The following is a 25,234-nucleotide window of genomic DNA, read 5'->3' on the forward strand; positions in this document are numbered from 1 at the left end:
TCCCAGTGCCTTGAAGCATATGTGCTCCCACAGCCCCCAACCTTCGCCAACACAAAACCTGGCATTATTGCTGAAATGGAAGTCTGATGCCTGGATTCTTCTTACTGGGTTAACAACTGCTAAGAAATGGAAATACAACTTTGGAATGGGACTCCATCAGTCTGGAATACATGTTCAGAAAAAAAAATACTGAGAAAAACATCAAAAGCTATCCTGCTTTAAATAGAAACTGCCCCAGGATGGACAGGTTGAAGTGGGGCTGGGTAAAAAGAGACAGAAACAATCTTGGGACTGTTGAACTGCATGCAAGTAAAGACTGGGTTTCACTGGCATCCTTGGCAGAAAGTGTCGCCTTCCTGATGTGAGTGACAGGAGCCCGCTTCCCTTGCACCGCTCTGCGCAGGTGCTGTCTTCTAACCAGCCTGCCTGCTTCAGCAGTCTGCCTGTGGCTTCAGCACCACCTGGTGAGGCATGTGACGACAGGGGGCACTGCCTCTGCCTCACTCAGTCAGAGGTCAGGAGCCCGAGGCATCTGCAGATCCTCAGGTGTGGCCAGAGGCACAGTCCCATGGACAAGTCCTGCCTCTCCAGTGATTAATAAGACATTATAAGAAAGGCTCTACAGCCAGGTCGTATTATTCCCTTTCTGTACCTAACGTTGGCTTCCTACAGTTTTATGATTTTTCCTTGATGTAAGTACAAGTGGAGCACCTGCATGGAAAAGAACCGCTAAGTTCACGGCACCAGGTATCAATACAAATGGGGCTTTCCTGCACTCTTGGAGGAATTCAGCACTTGAGCAGTTCTGATCTCTTCTCCTGCATCGACAGACAGGAAAAGTGAGGAAAAGGTAATTTAGCTTCTTTCCTGCCTCTACTGCTACAGAAGGCAGCTTGGCATGTGGAAAATCTGCAGAAGACACATTAAAAGTATTACAAAGTGTGATGAATGGTCTTTGAGAAGAAATACATCTCAAGGGTCATCCATCATACTTTTAATGTGTCTTCTGTAGAGGAAGAAAAACAACATTGAAAGACACATTTCTGTTAGTAAAGGCAATTGTCCTCTCTCTAAAGGATCATGACTGCTGTGGAAAGAATGTCTCCTCCTAAATGATCAGCTTGTCAAACTTTTATAGACACTGGCTGCACTGTCTGTCAATCATGACTAATTATGCTATACAAAATAGAGCTGGCTCCCAAACCATAATTGCCTCTCAGTTACATTGTCTTTACGAATCAGGTGATACATCCTGGCTTTACAAGCTCAAACTAGATTTTACAAAAAAAATTTTTTTTTTATTTAAAGGGCTGTATACTTCCCTATTCATTCACCCATTCTTTCATTTAGTAACTTAACGAATGGAAGGCACTTTCCTAGGGCATGTGAAAAAACAAAGAAAGATTTCCTCAATGTTCATCCCAGCATTATTTATAACAGCCAAGATATAGAAAAAAATGTGTCTATTGATGGATGATTGGATAAAGAAATTTTGATACACACACACACACACACACACACGTGCACGCTATGGAATATTACTCAGCTTTAAAAAGAAGGAAATCTTGTCATTTCCAATGACATAGATGGAGCAGAATATTATGCTAAGTGAAACAAGCCAGGCGCAGAACGATGAATACTGTGTGATCTCACTTCTATGTGGAATAAAACAAGGTTGAATGTACAGAAACAGAGAGTAGAATGGTGGTTTCCAGGCGTGGGGAGGGCAGCAAATGGGGAGATATAGGTCAAAGGGCACAAAGTGGCAGTCCTATGGATGAATGCATCTAGATATCTGATGCACAGCTGGAGGACTGTGGTTAATACTATTCTGTTGTATTGAAGATTTGCTAAGGGAGTAGATTTGGGTGCATTAATCACACACACAAGAGGTTACTGGCGAAGGTGATGGATTTGTTAAATAGCTTGACCGTAGTAATCATTTCACTATTTATATCAAAACATCATGTTCTACAACTGAAATCTATATGAGAGAGAGACAAAAACTGATCTCACTCTGACGTGTTTGTATATGATGTTAAAGGTATCGTTCCTTAAGTGGTGTGAACTGCTACTGGCCGGTGAAGGTCAGCTCTCAGGAAGTGTGCTCGATCTGCTTGCATGCGCGGTGAACACATTCCTGAGGAGCCAGGAGGAGGCTTCATGATCCGGGCACGTGTCAGTCACTGGAGGTTTCTGAGATCTTGGGACCCCGGGCACCCTGCTGCCTTCAAATGCGCTTTCATCCTCTGCCCCTTGGCTATGGAGTTGACTTCCGACTTGGTCTCTCTCGCGGCTTTTGTCCGTCGGACTCCACCTGGTGCTTGGCAGTGTGCTCACCCGGGGAGCTGGATCTTGGAGCAGCAGGACTAATGCCCAGGTTACAAAGTCAAGCCCAAAGAACCCATTTTAGAAAGCACTCGGCTGGGCATGGTGGCTCACGCTTGTAATCCCAGCACTTTGGGAGGCTGAGGCAGGCATATCACAAGGTCAAGAGATAGAGACCATCCTAGCCAATATGGTGAAACCCTGTCTCTACTAAAAAAAAAAAAAATTTACAAAAATTAGCTGGTTGTGGTGACCTGCACCTGTAGTCCCAGCTACTCAGGAAGCTAAGGCAGGAGAATCACTTAAACCTGGGAGGCAGAGGTTACAGTTCAGCCGGGATTGCTCCACTGCACTCCAGCCTGGTGACAGAGTGAAGCTCTGTCTCCAAAAAAACAACAAAAAAAGTAAACACACTCATACACTCATGACGCTTCTGGAGTCTCGGCCCAATGCCACTTGCCTGCCTCTCCATCCAGGTTCCTCCCCTGTTATTTCTTCACATCCCTGCAGTATGCAGGAAATTGCCTATGCAGAGAGCTGAGGCATTCTTGCGGCTCCTGGTGTGTCTGCAGAAAGGCTCTTTCAGGAAAACCTCTCCAGTCTGTCTTAAATCTCTCATCTTCGGCTCCCCACCCTGAGGCTGTTCCCCTGAAGAGAGCTCTGGGGCCACAGCAAGAACACCACTCCCCACTGCCACCCCTAACCCTGTTCTTCAGACAGAATGCCCCTGGCTGGCCAGCCCAGCTCCCGCGAACAGGTGCCTCAGGTGGACTAACACAGCAGGTCTCCAGCTGAGCCCTGGCACTTCCGTCCTTCTGGAGTCCGGTGGTACCCGAGGGAATTGCTTGTTGTCTAGACTTGGCGTATTTTCCCTCCTCAGCTGTTTGCCATTCACTCTGGATTAAGCCCTAATTGGAAGTAATGAGGTCACCATCTAGGCACACCTGAGACCTAGAAAAAAAGGCCTCCTCCCCCAGAAGGAGGCCCCATGATCCCTGCAGCAGAAAATGAGCCTCAGGTGATGCAAACATCCAGGAAGAAGGGGAGACCTGCTTTGTACCACTCTCCCATCTTACAGAAGGACAGGAGGAGGGCTTCCAGCGCTGGACCTGGCCCATCTGGACCTCTCCACAGGGGACTGTGAGCCAAGGGCCTGCATTAGCCCAGGAAGGCTGTGTCCTGGGGTACTTGCCTGCTGAGCACCTCCTTTCCCAGCAACAGATGCGACTGTTTAACTAGCTGCCATGGAGGCTGAGCTGGTGGCTGGAGGAGGTGGCTGTGGTGTCCCCTTTCAGCTGTCCACATGCCTGCAGAGACCCACATCAGAACTGCCCGCATGTCCTTTCTTGGGGAGCTCCTGAGAGGGAGCTGGGGCACACAGGCAGGTGAGGTTGGGCTGTAGGCTTGCTTGTCCCCAAACTTATGATACAAGAAAATTTGCGGGAATGGCACACACCCACTTTCAGACAGGCAGGGAGGACAAGCCACAGCTGCTCTCTGAAGGCCCCTTCGCAGGTGTCTCTAAAATCAATTCTAGGCAAGGCAAAACAGATGGAGAGGCCATCCCACCCCTGCCACAGGGGCTTGGACCATCTGGGGTCCAGGTGACATCACCATCACCTGAATCTGCAGATGTCTGAGAGGAACTGTAGGATCTCCAGCGTGACCTGGAGGACTGGCCCCATTAAACATTCGAGGTCCTTATCCACTTCTTCATCTTTGTTTTTCAATCCTTCTTAGTATGAATGTCTCTCTTGTCCCAGAGGCAAATGTCCCTCCTTCTCAGGACCTTCCACCCACCTGCCCTTGCCCCTCACTTCCTCTGGGTCCACGTGGCAGACTCCTCCTCTCCGCCCTCCAGGGCCTCCATCTAGCCCACCCTGCTCTCCCTTCCCCTCATGCCTCTGTTGCTGTCTTCGCCTCCTGGTTTCGGGATGACTTGATGATGGGGTTACCCAGCTGTCTGTCTCCCACTTCTACTCCTCCTGGAAGGCAGAGAACTGTCTTTGGAGTCTGAGCATCCAGCATGTACCAGGCACATCTTTATATTCAATCAATGTTACATTTTGCTACACGAATGCTTTGTACTTTAAAGAAACATGTTCTTATTATGAAATCATACACAGCCTGTCACCACAACCTGGCTTCAGGCCCCTGGAAGGCAAGGACTGCAGCTCCTATCACTTTGCGTGCCCCACAGGCAGTGAAGCGTCCACTACAGGAAACATCAGAGTTCCTTCGGCTGCTGCCGCTGACGGGAGAGCAGTAAGGACGCGTCTCAAAGCACCCTGCCCAGCCACATATCCATTCTGGGGGAGATCACCAGTAACGATGAGACTGACACAGTACGAGTGGCCATTGGTTCAACAGTCACAAATTACAGTGGCCAGCACTGTCCTCAGTGTGCTGCGAACATTGGCTCACTGAGTCCTTAGAACCCCCTTGGTAGAGAAGTCTTGGTTCTCACTTTCAAAGAAGTGCAAATGGAGCCCGCAGAGCTCAATGGAAACATCTTTCTAGTCTCGTAGCTGGTGAGAGAGGAGCCCTGCGATCAGGGCTTTTAACACCACGCTCCTTCGTTTATGACCATTCTTCAGACACTGCAGTCATTTCTGTAACCCGTTGAGGAGCCACCATGAGCAAGGAAGTGGGGAGCTGCTCCAAGGACTCGCCCAGTGTCTCAAGGTGGCTCCGTGAAAGCACCCCTTTCCTTAGAGAAATGACCGCGGTTGCCCTGAGATGCTACATTTAGTGGGCAGCATTGGAGCTAAAAGCAAGTTTCCAAAATTCTGCAGGACAGGTCCCAGAAGGGAAGAGCGCCCTGTGTGGCACGAGCACTGATTCACCCCGGGGCTTACCATGTTGAACACAGCCATGGTTAGTATGATGGCCGTGGTGACGATCGTCAGAGAAATCCGTGGCCAGGGGCGGTTGGCAATGATGCCGGAGGACTTCAAAAGCCACATGAGCAGGGGAGAGGCTTTTTTGCTGCATTGCTAGAAGGGAGAAAGAAAAAGAAAAGCATTGCTGGTTTATGATTTCCCTCCAGTTTCTTGATGACGACGTTTAAGACCACAAGAAGCACCAACATGTTCATCGACTAAACATGTCGAGTCTGCCCAAGTCACGAACCTCATTAAAATTATGTTGGCATCATTGCTACCAATTGAGGACAAGTTAAGTGCCTCCAACAAAGGCAGGATGTGCTTGTATGTCTTTTAAAACAGACCTAAAGTTATGTTGTTAAGTGATTCTTTTCTCAAAGGAAAACTGTCAGTTAATGAAATCACCCTGGGGGATGTGGGGTCTCTGATCACAGCTACGATGAAAGTACCCTAAGTTCAGCCGATTATGTGGAAAGAGACCACCACGTCTCCCGACCCTTCTAATGCTACATTAGCAGATCACAAGAAGGCAGCGCAGGTCGCAGACTTAGTTTAGTGACCGAACTTGCAAATATGGAATCTGAAAGTCTCAGGCACGAGGCGTGATGGCTTGTTTGATCTCATCTGCTCTTGTGGGGGTTTTCTCCCACACAGAGAAGATACTTTTTTTCCCTCCAAACAATTTTTAACAGTGTTAAGAAACCCATAATATAAAATGTGTCCTTTAAACCATTTTCAAGTGTACAGTTCAGTAGTGACAGCCATATTCACATTGTCGTTTACCATCTCTAGGATTTTCAGTCTTACCAAACGGAAACCCTATGCCCATGGGAAATCAACTCCCTGTTTCTCCCTCCTCCCAGCCCCTGGCAACCACGATTCCCCCTCCTGTTTCCATGATTCTGACTATTCCAAGACCTCACGTAAGTGAAACAATCTAATAGTTCTTTTGTGACTGGCATATTTCTGTCAGCATTATGCCCTGAAGGATCCTCATGTTGTAGCATTATGCCAAGATTTCCTTCTTTTTAAAACTTGAATAAAATTCCATTGTATGTATCTACAGTTTAAAAACAAATCCATTGGTAAAATGGACACTGAGTTGCTTCGCCTCTTGGCTGTTTTGTATAATGCTGCTATGCATATGGGGGTTGGGGAAGCTTTATTGATACAAGAAGGAATTGAGGTCTTTAGAGGATGACAGTCAGCATTTGCTCCCCATTCACCGTGGGGTCTCGGCGCACGAGCCCAGCCGTCCTGAGGGCCACCGTTCCAGGGAGGCACTGCTGGGATTCTCACCATCTCCCAGGTGTGAGTGAGCTCCACTGAGGTGTGGGTGACATCAACTCTGCCTATGTAGATGCTGTGTGGGTGTAATTTGCATATGTCATCTGACATGACAAGCAGGACATAAGAGTCCTCCAGGGGTTAACATTTTTACTTTTATGCCGAAGGGACTGTGGTCCTAAGGCTATGTGTCTTGGAAAAAAAAAAGTGGTGATTTCAATAAATTCAGAAGAAGGAATAAAATAAATTACACCCATTGATCAGTACTACCAAGTTAATCTATTGGCAAACAAAGCTGGTGTGACATCTGTGAAATTCGAATTCAAATAAAAAATATTCCCGAACAGCACTAATAGGCTGTGCTTTTACTTCTCTATGTCTTTCACATCTTCCTGTGTTATTACTGAAAATATTTTTGCCATAAGCATTGCTATTTGTTCAATGTTGATACAACAGTTGAGTGAGAGTCTAAACACAGAACGAGAGTTCAGAAGGTCAAGAATCAGCCAGTGGCTTAGCTTCAAAGCTCCACTGCTTCGAAACTTGCCGCAAGCTAATGATCCTCTCTGAAATGGGGTCTCAGTTTCTTCCTCTCTCAAATGGGGCTACTAACAGTACCTGCCTCCTCTGTTTTCAGAGGTTTAAATGAGTTAGAGAAGGCGTGTGCAACAGAACTTACAAGTGGACATCTGCCTGTGAGTGGTTGTTATTGTTTAATGCATGCTACTTCTAATCACATTAATATTGCAAAACAGACAAATCTGTGTTCTGTAGGAGCTCTTCCTGTTATTTCAATGAAGAAAACACAATATTTCTTAGAAACATTTTAATGACTAAAATATAAATTCTTTATATCTATGTAAACAACAACAAAATTTCCTCCTCTCTGCTCCTTGCCACCGTGGAGTTGCGTTTTGTTTTCTTCCTTCCAGCTCCTGATAGAAAAAGATAGAATATTTGCACACAGCGCACATTCCCCTGAGGGAGACACAGGACCAGGCTCCAGGCTCACTCCTTGAGCTGATTTTCCTGGACCCTCCTCTCATTTCTCTGAGTACCTGCCAGGAAGCTTGAGCCAGTGCTGCCCTCAGCCGCCGAGTGCCCAGAGCCGGGCTGCTGGCTGCCGGCAGGGGGCGCCCTCGGCCCAGCTCTGCAGGGCGTCTGATCACTGGCAACAGATGATCAGATCTGCACTTTCTGCTTGTACTCAAGAGCAGGTTTGGATAGGGGGTGGTGGTGGCAGTAAATGTGTCATGAAGTAAGATGTCCCCTAATGTTCCGAACATGCAGCATCTTAGAGGGTCAGGTAGCCAGAGAACATCCACCTGCGAACGGTTATCATTATTGTTTGATGCATGCTACTTCTAATAATATTAATAAGACAAAACACAATCAAATTTGTGTTCCATAGAAGCGTTTTTTTTTTTTTTTTGCCATTACATTTAATGGCAAAACCTGCAATTACTTTTATACCCACCTATAATAAACTATGAAGAGCCAAGTTTCAAATGGAATATAATGCTCATCTGGCTCAGATTCCATTACATGGTGGCATTTGGTTTGATTCTCTCGAATTAAGACAATATTTATATATTCGTATCCAGATTGACTACAATTAGTTCCTTTAAGAGAAAATTATTAAAATCAATGCTTTTATGTTTGTGAAACTGTGATAATTTCTGTATACAGAAATTATCAATAGATATAATAAAAATGTTTAGAGCAGGAAATTTTTAAAAAGTTTATTACTTCAAGAGAAAATGTACATCTAGCTAAGATTGCACATCACTGTCAATTAGGAAAAATAGTATGTAGTTATTACACAAATTTTTGAAATTACAAAAATAAAACAAATTACTGTCTTTGAAGTTTTAGAAAAATACATGGTGACAATCTTGCCAAATACGCAGTCTAATAAGAATATGTTGTATTCTGCTCATAGGCTAGTCATTTACTGAAAATGATCCGGGCAGATATGTAGGAATTCTTTTTCTGCTCATGTCACATGCCAGGCAAAATGGCAAATCGGCAGCACTTGCAGCGACTGACTAGATGCCTGGGGGTTTGGCAGACATGGGGTTCGGCACAGTAGATTCAGAATGCACTTGGTTCAAATGCTTCACCCATGCAGTTTCCATGCACATCTCAAAGCTCCCCCTCACAATGATTTTAAAACTTATGCCAAATGCATTGTTCTTGAGGTCAGGGAGACAGCCAGCTATCTTTCTTTGTCACCAAGCAGTGGCAAAGTAAGCAAGCCTGTTCTGAAGTGTAAATGTTGGTAAGCAGTGCTGCTGGCAAGGACAAGAAAGTAGAAGAGAACAGAGAGGTGACAGTTGCAATGACAATGATGAAAGAGGAGGAGGAGGATCGAGCTGCGGAGGCGGGGACAGAAGAAACCAGTGATGGGGATAAGAGGAGAAACAAGACTAAGATTCTGAAATGGAAGGAATCTAATTAAGAAAAAAGGAGTCCCTTGATGAGGTTCCTAGACCCATAGAGAAATTACAGCTTGGCTCTTGATACGATCATTTGCTTCAGTGTATCCTGTTTTTGATGAAGTATTAAAGGCCCTGGTGGAAACATGTTTATCAAAATTCAGACCATCCCAATTAAACGTTATAAATGATAACATCTCAAAGAATATTTTGGCCTTCATTTGGAAGGGACTATTCAACTGAGAATGAGAAAAGGCCTGCGTGAGCCCAGAGTGCTGCAGTCACTTGCTTTCATCTTTGGTTCAACTCCTGGCCTCCTTTCAGCCACATCTGTTTCCTTTCTTACTGATCTCACTGAACCCCGCGACCAGCTCTTACAGTGAGCTCACCGTGTACCTTCTAGAAATGCTCTTGGATGTGGAAATTACATTCATCCACTGACAGACAAGGGACTGGTACGCAGTGTACTGGGAGATGTAATAAAAGAAGAAGTGTAAATTTATAGAAAAATCCTGGCCGGGCACAGAGGCTCATGCCTGTAATCCCAGCACTTTGGAGGCTGAGGTGGGCGGATCATGAGGTCAGGAGTTCGAGACCAGCCTGGCCAACATGGTGAAACCTCATCTTTACTAAAAATACAAAAATTAACCAGTGCGGTGGCAGGTGCCTATAATCTCAGCTACTTGGGAGGCTGAGGGAGGAGAATTGCTTGAACTTAGGAGGCAGAGGTTGCAGTGAGCCATGATTGCACCACTACACTCCAGCCTTGATGACAGATTGAGAATCTGTCTCAAAAAAAAATATAGAAAAATCCTATCATAGAATTGGTGGTGAGGACAATAAGCAGTGGGGTGTGCTAGGAAAAGTGTGGGATGAATCCCAATGTTCTTAATTCAGTAAATGCAGATCCTCCTCATAAAGACAAAATGTTCATACATGTTATTTGGATAAAAAAGAAGAAAAACCTCCACCAAAAATATCAGCCAGCTTCTCTTCCTTTCCTCTCTTTTTCTTTCTTTTTTCCTCCCTGTTTTTATCCATTTGCAATGGAAATGACTGATAGTCTCTCAAATTAAGTTAAATCTAAATTCTTCACTCTAAAATTAATTCTTCACAATTTAACTTACTCATTATAAAAGTAGACTTCATTTACAGTTTCATTAGTATCAATTTTAACAGTAAGTTGAGATACCTGAAGAGAAGTGGAAGCTCATATTAAGTGAAGTTAATAAAATGAAAAAAAAAATCCAGAAAAGTTATAAAGATAACAGAGTGGCTGAGCAGCAAACTTTTAGTATTAGGAAAACAGAATCCATACTAAAATCTTGCTTGGAAAATATGGCGGTTACGTGTTTTATAAAAAGATGCGCTTTTGTGTATTTACCTAAACGAACATCCACTTTGGCTTTTTAATTAGCTGAGGACCGTCATTCTGAATGGCAGGAACAAGTTGGAGCAATAATTACTTGTAACATTTAATGTCATAGAGACTGTGATGTGTACTTTGATTGTTTAATTGTCCTTGAATTTCCCACGGGAAGGCTTCTTTATGTCAATCAATCGTATTTTACAAAATCGACCTGGGTGAGCCTCATCCCTGCACTGGGGCTCCACTGTGTACCACACTGCACCATTTTTGCTGACATGCTTGTCTCTGGCCAAATGCAGAGCTGGTTCAGGACAGTGACCACATCCCAGAGGCCAGTAGAGTGTTTGTTAAATGGCAGGAACTCACCAAATATGTGCAGATTCTGTTTGCTGTTTTCAATGATAGACTCAAAAGGAAATTATCAGGGCACAGAAACAAAGAGGGAGCTCAGTGATAAAGGGACTGAGGCTGTGGGGTGGGTCCAGGAGTGCCCTGGAGCAGGACTCAGGCCACGGCACTTAGGGGGTGGGCTTTTAACTCCTGTAGGGAAAAGAAGATATTGCCTGCAAAGGGTGGGCAGCTGAGACTAGACTCTTGAATAAAATCCAGAGCCTCAAACGGCTATTCCTTCTCAAACGGTTCCATTCACTAGCTCAGGGAAGTATCACTAAGCTTCCGAGGATCAATCCAAACCTAAAGTGTTGTGTTTGAAATTACATTACCTGATTCATAATGAGAATCCCAAATTGAGGGGTTATTAATTAGGTCAAAACCAGAGAAAATCCTTGAAGCTGTGGCGGAAGCAAAAATGACACTGAATGTAAATGACACTTTAGACCACACAGTGCAGGGATGTCCCATCTGGGGGCTGCAGCAGTTCCTTCTGAACATAACCTCATAATAAAAGCAAATTACGAAGTACCTAAGGCGATGACTCATATGAGGAGGAGTCAACAGACATAACAGGTAGTAGAATTAGCACCACAAGATCTGCAGATATTACAACAATCTGAAATAGCTCCTAAAATAAGATTAAAGTAACAAAAGAGGGATTAGAATCCGTATGAATGAGCAAGTTAAGAAAAAATCACAAATATTTTTAAAAATGAGCCACATAAACTTTCTAGAGATAAAAATGTAGATTTTGAGATTAAAAACTAAACAGTTACTGAGGAACTGGATGAACTGCTGGTGAATGGGAGAGGCTAAGATACATCTCAGGAAGTAAACCGTGAACAGCACAGAAGGGCAAAGAAGTGGAAAATAGGGGCGGAAAAAAAGACTAAGACACAGAGTTTGGATAGAATGAAGAGATTCAACACACCTCTAATGAAAGTTCGAGAAAAACAGAACAGAAAGACCAGGGAAGAGACAAAATACAAGCAGATACTGGACAATGACATTGCAGACCTAGAGAGGATTATGAGGTCTGTGGTTGAGAAGACACAGCTGAGTCTCAAACATAGAAGTCAGGCTACACTTTAACATGCAGAATCTACTGCCCGCAAGACAAAGAGCAAATCCTACAAAAACTCCCTCCGAGGCAAGGGACCAAGTCTCCACAACAGTTAGACAGACAGGAGAGTTATCCTTGGTCCCAAAGAGGCCAGGCAATTATGGAATCCTGTTTTCAGAATGTTAGAAAAAATTATAAATGGTCACAATGAGGAAAATATAAAGACTTTTTAAAATACAAATCTGACTGGGTATATTATATTCAAGCTCTCACGGGAAGGATTATAAAAGGAAGGATTTTAGTAATATGGAAACTGGGTCCAGGAAGATTTGGAATGGTATTTGGAAAAAATAGTAAACTAAGAAATTGCTTAAGAAAACAAGAATAAACAATGAATAATTTGAGCAGTTTAAATTTAGAAAAATCTAAACAATGCTAGTATAGAAGACAGAAAATACTACCAGACTCACAGCATGGTCCTTATATTGCTCAACAAGACGGTGGAGATATTATTAATAATATACTTGGTTAATCCCGTGTACATGTTATCTGTTTTAAGATAATAACTGAAAAAGCAAACTAGACTATATAAGTTCCAAGTCACTAGAGAGAATAAAAGAGATAAACTCCAGGAGTTCAAACGAAGGCAGAAAAGAAGAAAAAACAAGCAAAGCAAAAAATACACAAAATGGGTTTTCAAGATTATGGTCATAATTATAATACATGTAAATGGATCACACTTGTCAAATAAAAGAGAGGGAGATGTCTGGATCAGAGAATCAAGCACAGAGCTATGCGCTGTTCACCAGAGACACACCTAAAACCGATATCCTTTTCCTTGACAAGGAGAAGCTGAAAGTAGAAAGATGGGAAAAGGAACACGAGGCAAATACTAACCAAAAGAAATAAGGTGGAGTTACACTGACAGCAGAGAAAACAGACTTCAAGGGGAAAACACTGCTGCGGGGTGGAAAGCTTTTCTATTAGCTGGGCGTTTGACCTACTTTTCCCTTCCCAAGGCGGCCGCTCTGTTTGCTCTTTCATCTCTGCGCGGAACAAGGTTGCTGGGCTGGCATGGGAAGCACAAGGTAACAACATGGAGAGAAAAATTTCTTCTAATATTTTCTGGCACTTTCACTTGCTGTATCCAGCATAGGAGTTCTGAAGGTGTTTTGTGGTTTGTTTGGTGAATTTCTGGTTAGAGTCACTCTCTCGTGTTTATGACAGAGATGTAAGTCCACCTCAGGTAGTGTAGAAAGTTAAATCTCACTGAACGTGCACTTATCATTATACTGCTACAATGACAACTAGTACTATTTTTAATCGCTACTTGTAACGAAAAATGTGAACTTGAATCTCTTATTCTAGTCTTAGTTTCTGCCTGGATGAAATGGATTATTTTCATTATCAAATAAAATAACATGTATGAAAACACTTTGAAGCATTATTATATGCATAAAACATTTTGTAAAGTGTTACAATACTGAGTACTTTCTTACTAGATTATTTTAATCTAAATACAATTATAAATTAACTTAAAAATTATCAAATGTCTTTTAAGACAAATTTGCACTTTGCCCAGAACCTAGTTTTTTTGGTTTCTTTTCTTTTCTTTTTTTGAGATGGAGTTTCACTCTTGTTGCCCAGGCTGGAGTGCAATGGCATGAACTCAGCTCACTGTAACCTCCGCCTCCTGGGACCAAGCAATTCTCCTGCCTCAGCCTCCTGAGTAGCTGGGATTACAGGCATACACCACCATGCCAGGCTCATTTTGTATTTTTAGTAGAGATAGGCTTTCTCCACGTTGGTCAGGCTGGTCTCAAACTCCTGACCTCAGGTGATCCACAGGCCTTGACCTCCCAAAGTAAAGGGATTACAGGCATGACCTACCACTCCCGCCCAGAACCTAGTTTTAAATAAATGGGACCAACAGCTGAATAACAAATTTTAGAAAACTAGACTAGAGAAGAATAGGAATAGGTACTGAGGTTACCATGACTTACCAATGCGGTTTTGATCAATGGGTGCTGAGCAATTGCCACAAGGTAACTTTGGTGCCATGCTGGTCCATGTCCATGAACATGGGCATTCCTGCCTAGTGCTGGGCACTGTCTGCCTGTGACTCACTCCATACCCAGCCTGGTACCCTCTGTAACCTGCCTCTACTATAAGGTTCCAAGGCTTGATTCCCGTTCTGGTTCCAATACCTACTTGCTATGTACCACTGGGAAGGCAAGTTATGCAGCACCTGTGAGCCTCCATTCTATTGAACTATTAAACTGTCAAATAGATATTGCCTCCCAGGGCTCTTGTGAGCATAAATGAAACAGTAGATGCTAAGTGTCTAGCAGAGTAAGTAGGTACTTTTAATAACATTTACTATTTATAAGCTACGATGAGGCTGGAATCAGAACAACTCATTGGGGTCTTGCCCACCATAATTAGTTTGGATTTATTCCAAAGATTCTTACCCAAGGATATGAAGCCTTTGCAGACCTCACAGTCATCCTATTCCTGATTCTACTCCAAAGCCTCCATTTCCATCCTCAAGAGACCTGATTACAGTTTATTCTGCAGTGTGTGTGTGTGTGTGTGAGAGAGAGAGAGAGAGAGAGAGAGAGAGAGAGAGAGAGAGAGAGAAACATTTATTTTAAAAGACTGGAAATAAAAACTGACTTAAGTGGATGGCACCTTTGGAGTCCTGGGTTCCTCATTCACAAATTAGGGGCTGGATAAGGTTCTCTCTCTGCTGTTGAGTTTTACAATTCTGAACTGTTCAGTAGCATCTGATGTAGTAAGCATGTCAGCGTCAAGGAATCACGGTGAATGGGAGCAAGAAATTTCAATGCAGTGTGATGAAGGCTGCCAACTCACCATCCCTTCTCTCAACCACACATTCCTTTACACATAGAACCCATCCTCATGCTAAGACATCTGGAGAAGGTCTCTTAGTGCACGTCTTACTTTGCCTGAGACTCACCGGCAATGGTAAGATGAAGGGGCTGCTATATGACCCATGAAGGTGCCTGAGGAAGAGGTGTCTAAGATGATCCAACCAGTGAGGACATCAGGATGCCAGGCCAATATGCAGAGGCTGGGAACCCAGCAGAATGCAGAGCAGGATGCCACAACTGGGAGCCGGATTCAGAGCGTCAAGTTCAGAAGGAGCCCAGTTGCGGTGAGAATGGGGGTGGAACGTTTTCTGAACGGTTGCACCAGGAAACCACACTTGGGTGCAAACCAACATTCCTTCAAGCAGACTGATACTAAATATTTGTCTTGTGTTTCAAGTGCCGGAAGAAGTACAATGAACAAAACAGGGCTACAGTGAACTCACTGAAGATCTTTCCATCCACAAGAATAAAAGTAACAATGCAACAGGGGAATCCCAACCCCCAGTCAGCACTAGGGGAGTCGGTGGGAGAGGCGGGCTCTTGAGAGTTGGATTGTGAAAGTTAGACAATGATTTTCAACCGGGGAGACGGCTGGAGGCACGTCAGAGTCAAGGAATCACCGTGTATGCGAACAAGGCATCTTGACGTGGCATGATGAAGACCACTCACATTCCTCCTCTCATCCACACCATCATTTAGACAGAGAACCTGTCCCCACGCTGGGACAGCTGGAGAAGGTCCTGTAGGTCACATCTAACTCAGCCTGAGAAAGACTGGCCTCCATGAGATGAGGGAGTGCTAACCAGGGCCAGATGAGAGAAAGTGAGAAAGGACCCATCAAAACGCTACAGTACATGGAGTCCACTAGCACTGAGTCAGCACTTGCTTATTAAACACATTCATGGGATCAGGGTGGCACTGGATTCAGTGAGGGGGCAGAAAGCATGTTTACCAAGCCATTCTGCTTTTAAGGAACTCAATATATTTAAGGGGAAACAGAAACAATGTAGAGATCTCGAGGAGATGTTATATGATGCAGGCGAAGCTATGTAACACAGATCATCAGTCTCACGGTGAAAAAAGAAGGGCTTGTTGGTGCAGTTTCCAGGTGTCTTGGAAGGTGCCTGGCGGTTGGACCCACCCGCATGCACAAGAACTGAGGCGTGGGCAACGTGGGGGTAGGAGGGAGCCAGCACTCCAGCGAAGGCATGGGGCATGCCTGGGGTGGGAGTGAAGGGCAGAAGGAGGCGAGGGCTGGACTTCTCACAGAAATAAGGATCACAGAAAAGGAATTCCTGCCATGGGTTTGAGAACATGTCACGGAACGAATATCTGTATGATTTTTCTATCAACAGGAAAAAATCTGCCATTCATTATCACTCTTATTTCTTTTTGCCGATTTCAACATTTTTCGACCTTTTTATCAAGCCCAGTGGTAAAACAAGCAAGCAATTTGATTTGTTGGTGTTATACTTTTTGTACAACAGAGAATGACAGAGGCAAAGCTCTTGGAAGAAAAACATCAGCCAGGCTGACCTCCCCTCAGCTTCCTTTATAAAGTATTATATTCTGTGTTAATTCTTCATAGTGAGAACGGAAAACTGGCATTAGAGCACAAATATTGCCTCTGGCACTGAAGTTTTCAGAAAGTTCCCATACGTTAACAGAAAGTAAGTTTGGAGTATTAAGTACTCTTTAATAAACTCCGTATTTAATTCATAATGAATGCAAATCATTACAAAACCTTACACAATTGGGAAGCTATTCAGAAGCCAAGGATTGAGCACTTAGGATGTGGCAATGTTTCTCCATGACCGCAGTGGAATATTTGTGATAAGCGTAGTTTTTGACTGAATTTGGATGGCAGAGTGCAGAGTACACTTAAGCCTTCTTAAATTGGCTGTGCACCAATATGTTTGATGTTGAGAGGTAAAATAAAAATCCTTACAGAATGGTTTAAACAGTAAACAAGGACCAAGCGAAAAGAATTCCTTCTTGAATTTTTCATGGATTACATCCAAGAAGGAAGGAGGAATGGCAGCTGGCCACTTGGGGGCGCCCACTTCATGGATCTTACGGAGTCAAGTTTAGGAAGACCAAGTATCACAGTGTTTAGCCTTCCTGGGCACACTTGTAGACACCGTACAGGCTTCTTGTGAGGATGAGGTAAGCATCAATTTATCTGTAGCCTTGAAATCTTCCCTTTGTGATTCCACAGAGTCGAAAAGAACTTCCTAGCATGTGGCCTGTGAGGGCCAGGGTCCCGGGAAGCTCCAGGGATGGGAGGCAGGAAGAGCTGTGGGTGTCATCCTGACAGCTTACCAGGGCCCCAGGCTGGACACAAGAGGGAACAAGAGCCAGAGCAGGGGCAGCAGGAACCGGGATTCCAGCGAGGCTGAAAGGGGGCCTCATACAGGAGCAATGCTTTCCCACACACGCAGCACAGCTGTTCCTGAGATACTTTTTTCTGTCCCCAGCTCTATGTCTATTTAATGTAACAACTTAGACACTAGAAAGAAACAAGTCCGCTTGATACCCTAAATGTACCACATGCCCTCACGTCCAAGACCAGATTCCCGGGAACAGAAAACGACAAATATGGCTAGTTAGGCACAATCATCTGAACTGACTTCATTTAGAACTAGGTTGGGGTTTCCAGTGGAACCACCAATGATGGTTCTTATTTTGAAAACCTGAGAAACGGGCATCAGGAGACTTATGGGGGCAAGGAAAAGAGCAGGGAGCCTGTGCACCTTCCACCAAGGGGTGATTCTGGGAACACAGAAAACCAGGCTTCTTCCTACAATAAGCATTTTCAACTGTTGCCAAAGAGTCCCATCAGGGCCTTTCAGAGCGGATTAATATTAACCAAAGGCCCCCTTCCTTTCTATAACCCATGATGTCTTCAGGGGGTTTCAGAGAAATGAGATGCTATGTGTGCATTAGGGTAAAGCAGAAACCACAGTCCCATTTTTGGAAGAGTTTTCAATGCAATTTGAAACATCGAAACTATCATACGGTAAAGAAAATCCACACAAGTTTGCAAGGCTTAGGCACAAAAGGCAAAGTGCTTACTGTGGAAAGGCAGAGACAGGCTTTGGAATCTTAACCAGCCTTGGCCAAAGGCTTTCAGCAGATCAGACTGGAATGCAATGGGCAGCTTGGAGGCTTTTGAAGGGAGCACGAGGATTTTTTTAAATTGCATTTTAGGTTTTGGGGTGCATGTGAAGAACATGCAAGATAGTTGCATAGGTACACACGTGGCTTCCTCACCTCCACCCATATCTGGCATTTCTCCCCATGCTCTCTCTCCCCAACTCCCCCCCCAGCCATCCCTCCCCTACTCCCCCCATTGACCCCAGTGTGTAGTGCTCCCCGCCCTGTGTCCATGTGTTCTCATTGCTCATCACCCGCCTATGAGTGAGAACATGCAGTATTTGATTTTCTGTTCTTGTGTCAGTTTGCTGAGAATGATGTTCTCCATGCTCATCCACGTCCCTACAAAGGACACGAACTCATCATTTTTGATGGCTGCATAACATCCCATGGTGTATATGGGGAGCACGAGGATTCTAAGAGGCCACTACCATGCTGTCCCGATGTTGTTGCTAGCCGTGGTAGTGTGTTTTATGAAAAGCAAAATGACATTGCAATAAAGTCACAGATGAAAACTGTAAATCCAGGCAGAATTAGAAAAAATTCTTTCATAGAAGCCACAGTAGCCCTGAGAGGTAACAGACAGACCACAATCCTCAGGAAGCTTCCTTGGTGGTGTCATCTAAATGGGCTTGTCACAGTCTAACTAGCAGAAGAAATCATGATTTGGACAATGTGAAAACATCTACACTACACTCTATAATTGCAGAACTCATATAAAATGCATCCATTAAAAATATTTGAAAGAACATTTCTATTTATTTTTTATAATAGGTTATTATTATGTTAAAATTTTTATTTAACAAAATCTCTGGAGCCTTTCTTGAGAGTGTGCCATGGTGGTTTGCTGTACTTATCAACCTGCCATCTAGGTTTTAAGCCCCACACTCACTTCTTCTGGGATGTGATAAGGATGCTCAACGTCTATGTCTTATGAATTTTTGAAAATTATATGTATTTCTTATGCTGGTAACAAAGTGTTTCTCTAAATATAAGTATTGAAGGAGCCTTATGAGTTAGTCAAATCCCTAATGGGCTGGCTTACTTGATCTGTCAATGTTAGAATATATTAACATTTCCAACTAGGACTGTAGGTTTGTCAATGTATTTGAACATTTTAATACTTCCTGTTTTATTTATTTAAAGAGATTCTAGATTCAGAGTGGCCTCATCACAGCTCATCTCAGTTGAATAAAACGAAACAGCGGCTTATCTTCCCAGCCTTCTCTTCCATCATTTGCTTCCTTAGGATGTTGTCCTAGAGCCGTGGCCAGCTAGCAACATTGCTTTATACTTTCAAATTTAGATTTCATCTGTATATCCAGAACTAGCATATAAATCATAAGAGTTTACACTGATTGGCTTAAATTCATAAAAATATTTTAACATATGCTTTCTTCAAATACTCCACCATTTTATAGCTTGAAAGTGGATGTAACAATGTATTAGGGTTACTTTTAAAATAAATTTTACTTTAAGTTCTGGGGTACATGTGCTGAACCTGCGGGTTTGTTACGTAGGTACACAGGTGCCGTGTGGTTTGCTGCACCCATCAACATATCATCTAGGTTTCAAGCCCTGCATGCATTAGGTATTTGTCCTAATGCTCTCCCTCCCCTTTTCCACCCCCTGACAGGCCCTGGTGTGGGATGTTCCCCTCCCTCTGTCCATGTGTTCTCATTGTTCAACTCCCACTTATGAGTGAGAACGTGCGGTGTTTGGTTTTCTGTTCGTGTTAGTTTTAATTCTCCTGTACACTGAAAGTCTGATATTCTATTTGCATTTGCTGCTATAGATACTCTGAAAACTTATAGGAAATAATAAAATATATTGACAGAACCAAATAAGCAAGAATGCAATCTTATAATGGGACATCAAACGTTTCAAATCATCTTAGTATTTGTGTGTGGGTTGTGCATGAGCTGCCCAGTCTATATTTCTGGCTATAGATTGGAAGGCTGCATGTTTCCTTAATGGGGATCCAGAGTTCTTGAAGTGGTAAAACAATAAGCTCCTTGTTTCTGAAAGTTTTAGGCAAGAAGTCAGCTTTCATGAAATGAGCATACTTTTCAAAGAAGCGCCACATTTGTATACCTACCAGAAGCTGTCCAGCGAAGCAGACAAAGAGGATGAAGGCCAGCAGGAGAAACGCAGTCCCAAAGGAGATGCCCAGGACGGATGTTCTACCAGGAAACAGAAAGCAACAAGTCAGGGTGGAGATCGAGTCCATCATTCTGGAAAGCTACCAGTAATACTTTTGGGTTATTTAGGACTTCATTAAGTGAAGACTGCAATCCTCACTAAATTTTTGAGGAACAAAAATGGAGCTAAAATACCAAACACATGTCCATAGAAAGAAGTCTACACAGGGATGGCCAATCAACTTGTTATGACACAATAAAACTACCCCTGCTGGGCGCGGTGGCTCACGCCTGTAATCCCAGCACTTTGGGAGGCCAAGGCGGGTGGATCACGAGGTCAAGAGATTGAGACCATCCTGGTCAACATGGTGAAACCCCGTCTCTACTAAAAATATAAAAAATTAGCTGGTCATGGTGGCTCGTGCCTGCAGTCCCAGCTACTCAGGAGGCTGAGGCAGGAGAATTGCCTGAACCCAGGAGGCGGAGGTTGCGGTGAGCCGAGATCGCGCCATTGCACTCCAGCCTGGGTAACAAGAGCGAAACTCCGTCTCAAACAAACAAACAAACAAACAGAAAATTCTACCCCCGTAAGCATCAGTTCTTCGTGAGGGATAAACAACCTTTTTAAATGACTCGCCCATGTGCCTGGCAGTTTCACGCCGCACTTGGCCACATCCTCCATCTCAGTGGTCTCCTCACTGCCAGTGAGATCCTGGCAGCTCCTGCCTTCAAGACAGCCTCACCTTCACAGCCTGGAAGTCTTCAAGCTCCGCCCTTGCCCCTGTTGACCCAGGAGACACTGAGTCCTCACCCTCCCCAATCTCATGCAACCAGATTCAACCTATTTAGTTCAAATGTGTAGTGAGGCTTTTTACATGCTTGAGCGAGCCAATGAACTCAAAAACGTCCCATGATCACGTGAAAAACATGCCTAGCAAGTTACAAATTCTGCTATGGACAGATGACAGGTTTATTTATAAGAACTGCATACATATCCGGAAGGTCCTTTAAATAATTAAATAATTCAAAGCCTTTTAAATCTGAGTTTAATCCAAGGATAGAAGTTTCAGAGGTATAAAAAGGACTGAAACACAGTGAATCATCAAAGATGAAATGCAAATGGACCATCGAGGGAGAGGTTGGATGGTGTCTGAGACCAAATGGAACCTCATTCCAACGCAGTTGGCTAGAGCCAGTGAAGAAACAGAGGATTTGGCTAAGAAGAGGAGTAACATCCAGAAACGATGACGTATGGGGTGGAAGTTACCGGACACAAGTCAGCCACAAGCTGACGTTACCCTGCGAGTGCACCCCTGTGAGCCCCCTGGAAAGCGAAACAAATTGAACAGTTAGTGTCCTGAGTAAATCCCCTGATGTTGTCATGGTGAGAAGGCATCCTCAACTCTCTATCTCAGAGACCTGCTCCGTTAAGAGAGATGACTACAGGGACACACATCAAACAACATCTAAAAAACTGGAGTTCAAACCAACAATTGGAACTGACCCAATCAACCACTTTTGGGCACTGAGTCATGTCCTGGACATGATTCACAGTGCTTTCAATCACCTGGCCTGATGATAAGGTTTGTTCAGATTTTATGAGTGATGATGAGACTCTGTAGGATGGTGTGTATATACCAAGTACACCTGGATTGTTGATGAGCTTCATGGGCCAGGCTCATGCTGGGGTGTTCTGACACAAAGATGGATAAGATGTGATCCTGCAGCAGCCGGAGGAGTGCCAGCCCACACCTCAGAGCTATGGAGGGCGCCTGCCATTATCCTCATGACTAAAGGAGACCGCAGTGATTCATCTGCTGAGCTTTTATTTGCTATCTTCTCCTCTGTTTTTACGAAGAAGCTCTGACAGGTTTTTTTTTTTTTTTTTTTTTTTGAGCACTATGCTCTCCTAGCTTTTCTCGGTATCAAGGTAATGCCAGATTCATAAGGCTGAGTTTAGAAACAACATTTCATTTTTTTTTTAGGCCCCAAACGGTTTAAATACTGAATGAATGATATCTTCTTGAAGGTTTGATAAAACTCAACTGTAAAATTATCTGATGATGATGATGATGATGATGATGATAATGATTAGGATGACAGTAATGATGATGATAATGGGTGATCCGGTGATGGTGACAGGGATGGTGATGGTGATGATGATGATGGGTGATGGTGATAGGGATAGTGACGGTGATGATGATGGTGATGGTAATGATGATGGTGGGTGATAGGGATGGTGATGTGGATGATGATGGTGATGGTGACAGGGATGGTGCTGGTGATGATGATGATGATGATGATGATAGGGATGGCAATGGGGATGATGGTGGTGATGATGGTAGTGGTGGTGGTGATGGTGATGATGATGATGGGTGATAGGGATGGTGATAGGGATGATGATGGTGATGGTGATGGTGACGATGATGATGGTGGTGACAGATGGTGATGGGGATGATGGTGGTGATGTGGTGTTGGTGATGCTACATCCTAACATCTATAGAGTATCCACTATATGCCAAGTACTGGGTATGTATGTACATATATATTTCACTTTATCTTCACAATAATCCTATATAGTAGTTATGATTATTACTTCATTTTGCCAAAGAGACACTGATACACAGAGAGGCTGAGGAACTTGCCTAAATTCTAACTCTATTAAGTGATGCTGTTGGGATTTATGTTTACCAACTTGTATTCCTGATCCAGGTTCTGTTTTAGAAATAGACAAGTCACATTTCTGCCATGTTTATTGGTTCTGTTTCTTGAGTCAATTTTGATAATTTTTCTAGAGAATTATCTATTTCATGTAGATTTTCAAATGTAAAATATTCTATATAATATTTTCATATAATTTATAAACTCCCCATATTCGTAATTTCTTATGCTTAATGCTATTTTCTCTAGGTCACATTTTTGAGGTCTTGCATGTTTTGTTGATCTTCTCAAGGAATAAGTTCTTGGTTTATTACTAAGGTCTGCTCTTTCCATTTGTTCTCTATGTTAATTAGTTTCTGATTCCATTTTTAAAAATTGCTTTCTGCTTCCTTATTTAAACTTACAAATTTTATCTTGATTGCCATTTATTAGAAAAATCTTTTGTATTTTCTAATAAGTTCATTTAAGAACACAAATATTCTACTAGTTACTGCTTTTGCCAAATCCCACGGCCTTTAATTCGTAGCTACTCATTATCACTCTTTTCTAAAAAGCCTATAATTTAAATTTCCATTTTCTTTTAATACTAAAGGTAACTCAGAAGTCTGAATTTTAAATTCTACAAGAATATTATTTTTGGTTGGTTCTTATTATTTCTAATTTCATTAGAATTTATCAGAGATTGTGGCCTCTATTATTATACTTCGACAATTTGTTTTGCTTTTGGGATGTGATAAGTATGCTCAACGTCTATGTCTTATGAATTTTTGAAAATTATATGTACTTCTTATGCTGGTAACAAAGTATTTCTCTAAGTATAACTATTGAAGGAGCCTTATGAGTTAGTCAAATCCCTAATGGGCTGGCTTACTTGATCTGTCTATGTTAGAATATATTAACATGTCCAACTAGGACTGTAGGTTTGTCAATGTATTTGAACATTTTAAGACTTTCTGCTTTATTTATTTCAAAGAGATTCTGGAGTGCATAAATATTTATGATTGTTACATTTTTGGTGCCTGAATCATAATAAAAATATTTTTCTTAATGCTGAATAACTTTCACTTGAATTCTTTGTCAGGAATTTATATTATTGACATTTCCTTTATTCTATAAGCTATTTCCTGCAATAGCGATTCTATATCCTGTATTTCCAAACGTTTCTCTTTTTATTTCAGCTCCGTCTCCCGTACATGGCGTAGATGTGGCCTTCGGTTTGTAGCCTCAATCTTTTAGTCTCTTTCCATGAATGAGACACTTTTATCCATTCAAAAATATAAAATGTGTTAATATTTGACCAGTTCTTTCCATCTTATATTCTTAAAAAGTTAGGTAGAATTCACACACAAATAATCTGTGTATGAAGCTGCCTTTGTGGGAAGAATTTTTAAAACAAATTCAATAAATGTAATAGATACATGCCCAGTTAAAATTTCTATTATGTCTCAGTTTTTGGAAAACTGTCTTTTCAAAAAATTCTTTCACTTTATCTAGATTGTAAATCTGTTTGGCCTCGAGTAATTTATGGCATTTCGTATATATCCTATTAGTATCTATAGAATTCCTAGTGAGTCCTCTTTTTTCCCTTGTTAGTTTGGGTGCTCTGTGATTTTTCCCCGTTTTTTGTTCTTGATCAATCTTGCTAGTAGTTTAGGACTTTTTAAAGCCTTTTTCAAAGAGCCCCATTTTGGCTTTGTAAATTTTCACTACTGATAGTTTCCTATATTATTGATTTCTTCTTTTTAGTATTTATTCCTTTCTAATTGCTTGATTCTAAATTCCTCATCTTTTTCTGCTTCCTAAGATGGAAATTTGGACAACTGATTTTTAAGTCCTCTGTTCTAATGTAAAAGCATTTTAAAGCTACAAATTCCCCTCTAAATTGCTGCTTTAATTGCATCCCACAAATTTTGATACATTATATTTTGATATTAAAACATTTTTACATTTCTCTTGTATTTTTTATTTGACTCCTGGGTTAATCAGAAGCATATAGCTTAACACTAAAATATTAGGGAATATTTAAAAATATTCTATTGTTAATGATTTTTGATTTGATTTTGGTGTGGTTAGATACTGGACTATACATTTTTTTATATTTTCATATTTATTTGTCTTTTCAAATTTATGGAGATGCTATTATGGCCTAGTATAATTTACATCTTTGTAGGTTAATGTTCTACGTGCACTTTAAGTAAACATGTATTTTTCAATTCAGTTTAGTGTTTTCTGAAGCAACAATTAGTTTTTGGAAGTTGATATTGTTGTTCAGACCTTCTATATATTCCTATTGGCATAATAAGAACTGGAAAAGGGATACTAAACATCTAATTATGATATAGATTTGTCTCATTTTTTCTTTGGTTTTGTCAGGTATGCGTAAGATGCTTTTAATGGTCTACTGTAGGTTAAGTGCGTTCATATCTGTATTTTATAGCTCTATTATTAGATATAAGCACATTTTATGATTTTATGCCTCCTGGTGAATTGACCTTTTTATCATTACTTGCTATCTTTATTTATCTCTGTTAGTAATTCTTGGCTTCATAACTACTTTGCCTGAGACTAATATATGTATAGTAGTGTCTCCTTGTGCTTATTGTTTACATCAGACTCGTT

General features: G+C 42.3%; 1 protein-coding gene and 1 long non-coding RNA gene across 2 annotated transcripts in view; one reads left to right on the forward strand and one right to left on the reverse strand.

Annotated features, from left to right (window-relative positions):
* The window catches only part of ADCY2 (adenylate cyclase 2), a 456,478-nt gene that overhangs the window by 70,450 nt on the left and 360,794 nt on the right, over positions 1–25,234 (reverse strand). Inside the window, exons 15-16 of the mRNA XM_002745132.6 lie at positions 19,912–19,996; positions 5,187–5,324 (exon numbers count right to left, since the gene is read on the reverse strand). Of these exons, the coding sequence (XP_002745178.3) occupies positions 5,187–5,324; positions 19,912–19,996 (223 nt within the window). The remainder of the gene's footprint in view (positions 1–5,186; positions 5,325–19,911; positions 19,997–25,234) is intronic.
* LOC144581489 (uncharacterized) lies at positions 12,761–23,667 on the forward strand. The gene is made up of 2 exons (XR_013532371.1): positions 12,761–12,851; positions 19,842–23,667. It is a non-coding gene; the product is annotated as an uncharacterized LOC144581489 (long non-coding RNA).

This window comes from Callithrix jacchus, chromosome 2, assembly GCF_049354715.1.
Source record: "Callithrix jacchus isolate 240 chromosome 2, calJac240_pri, whole genome shotgun sequence".
NCBI lineage: Eukaryota > Metazoa > Chordata > Mammalia > Primates > Cebidae > Callithrix > Callithrix jacchus.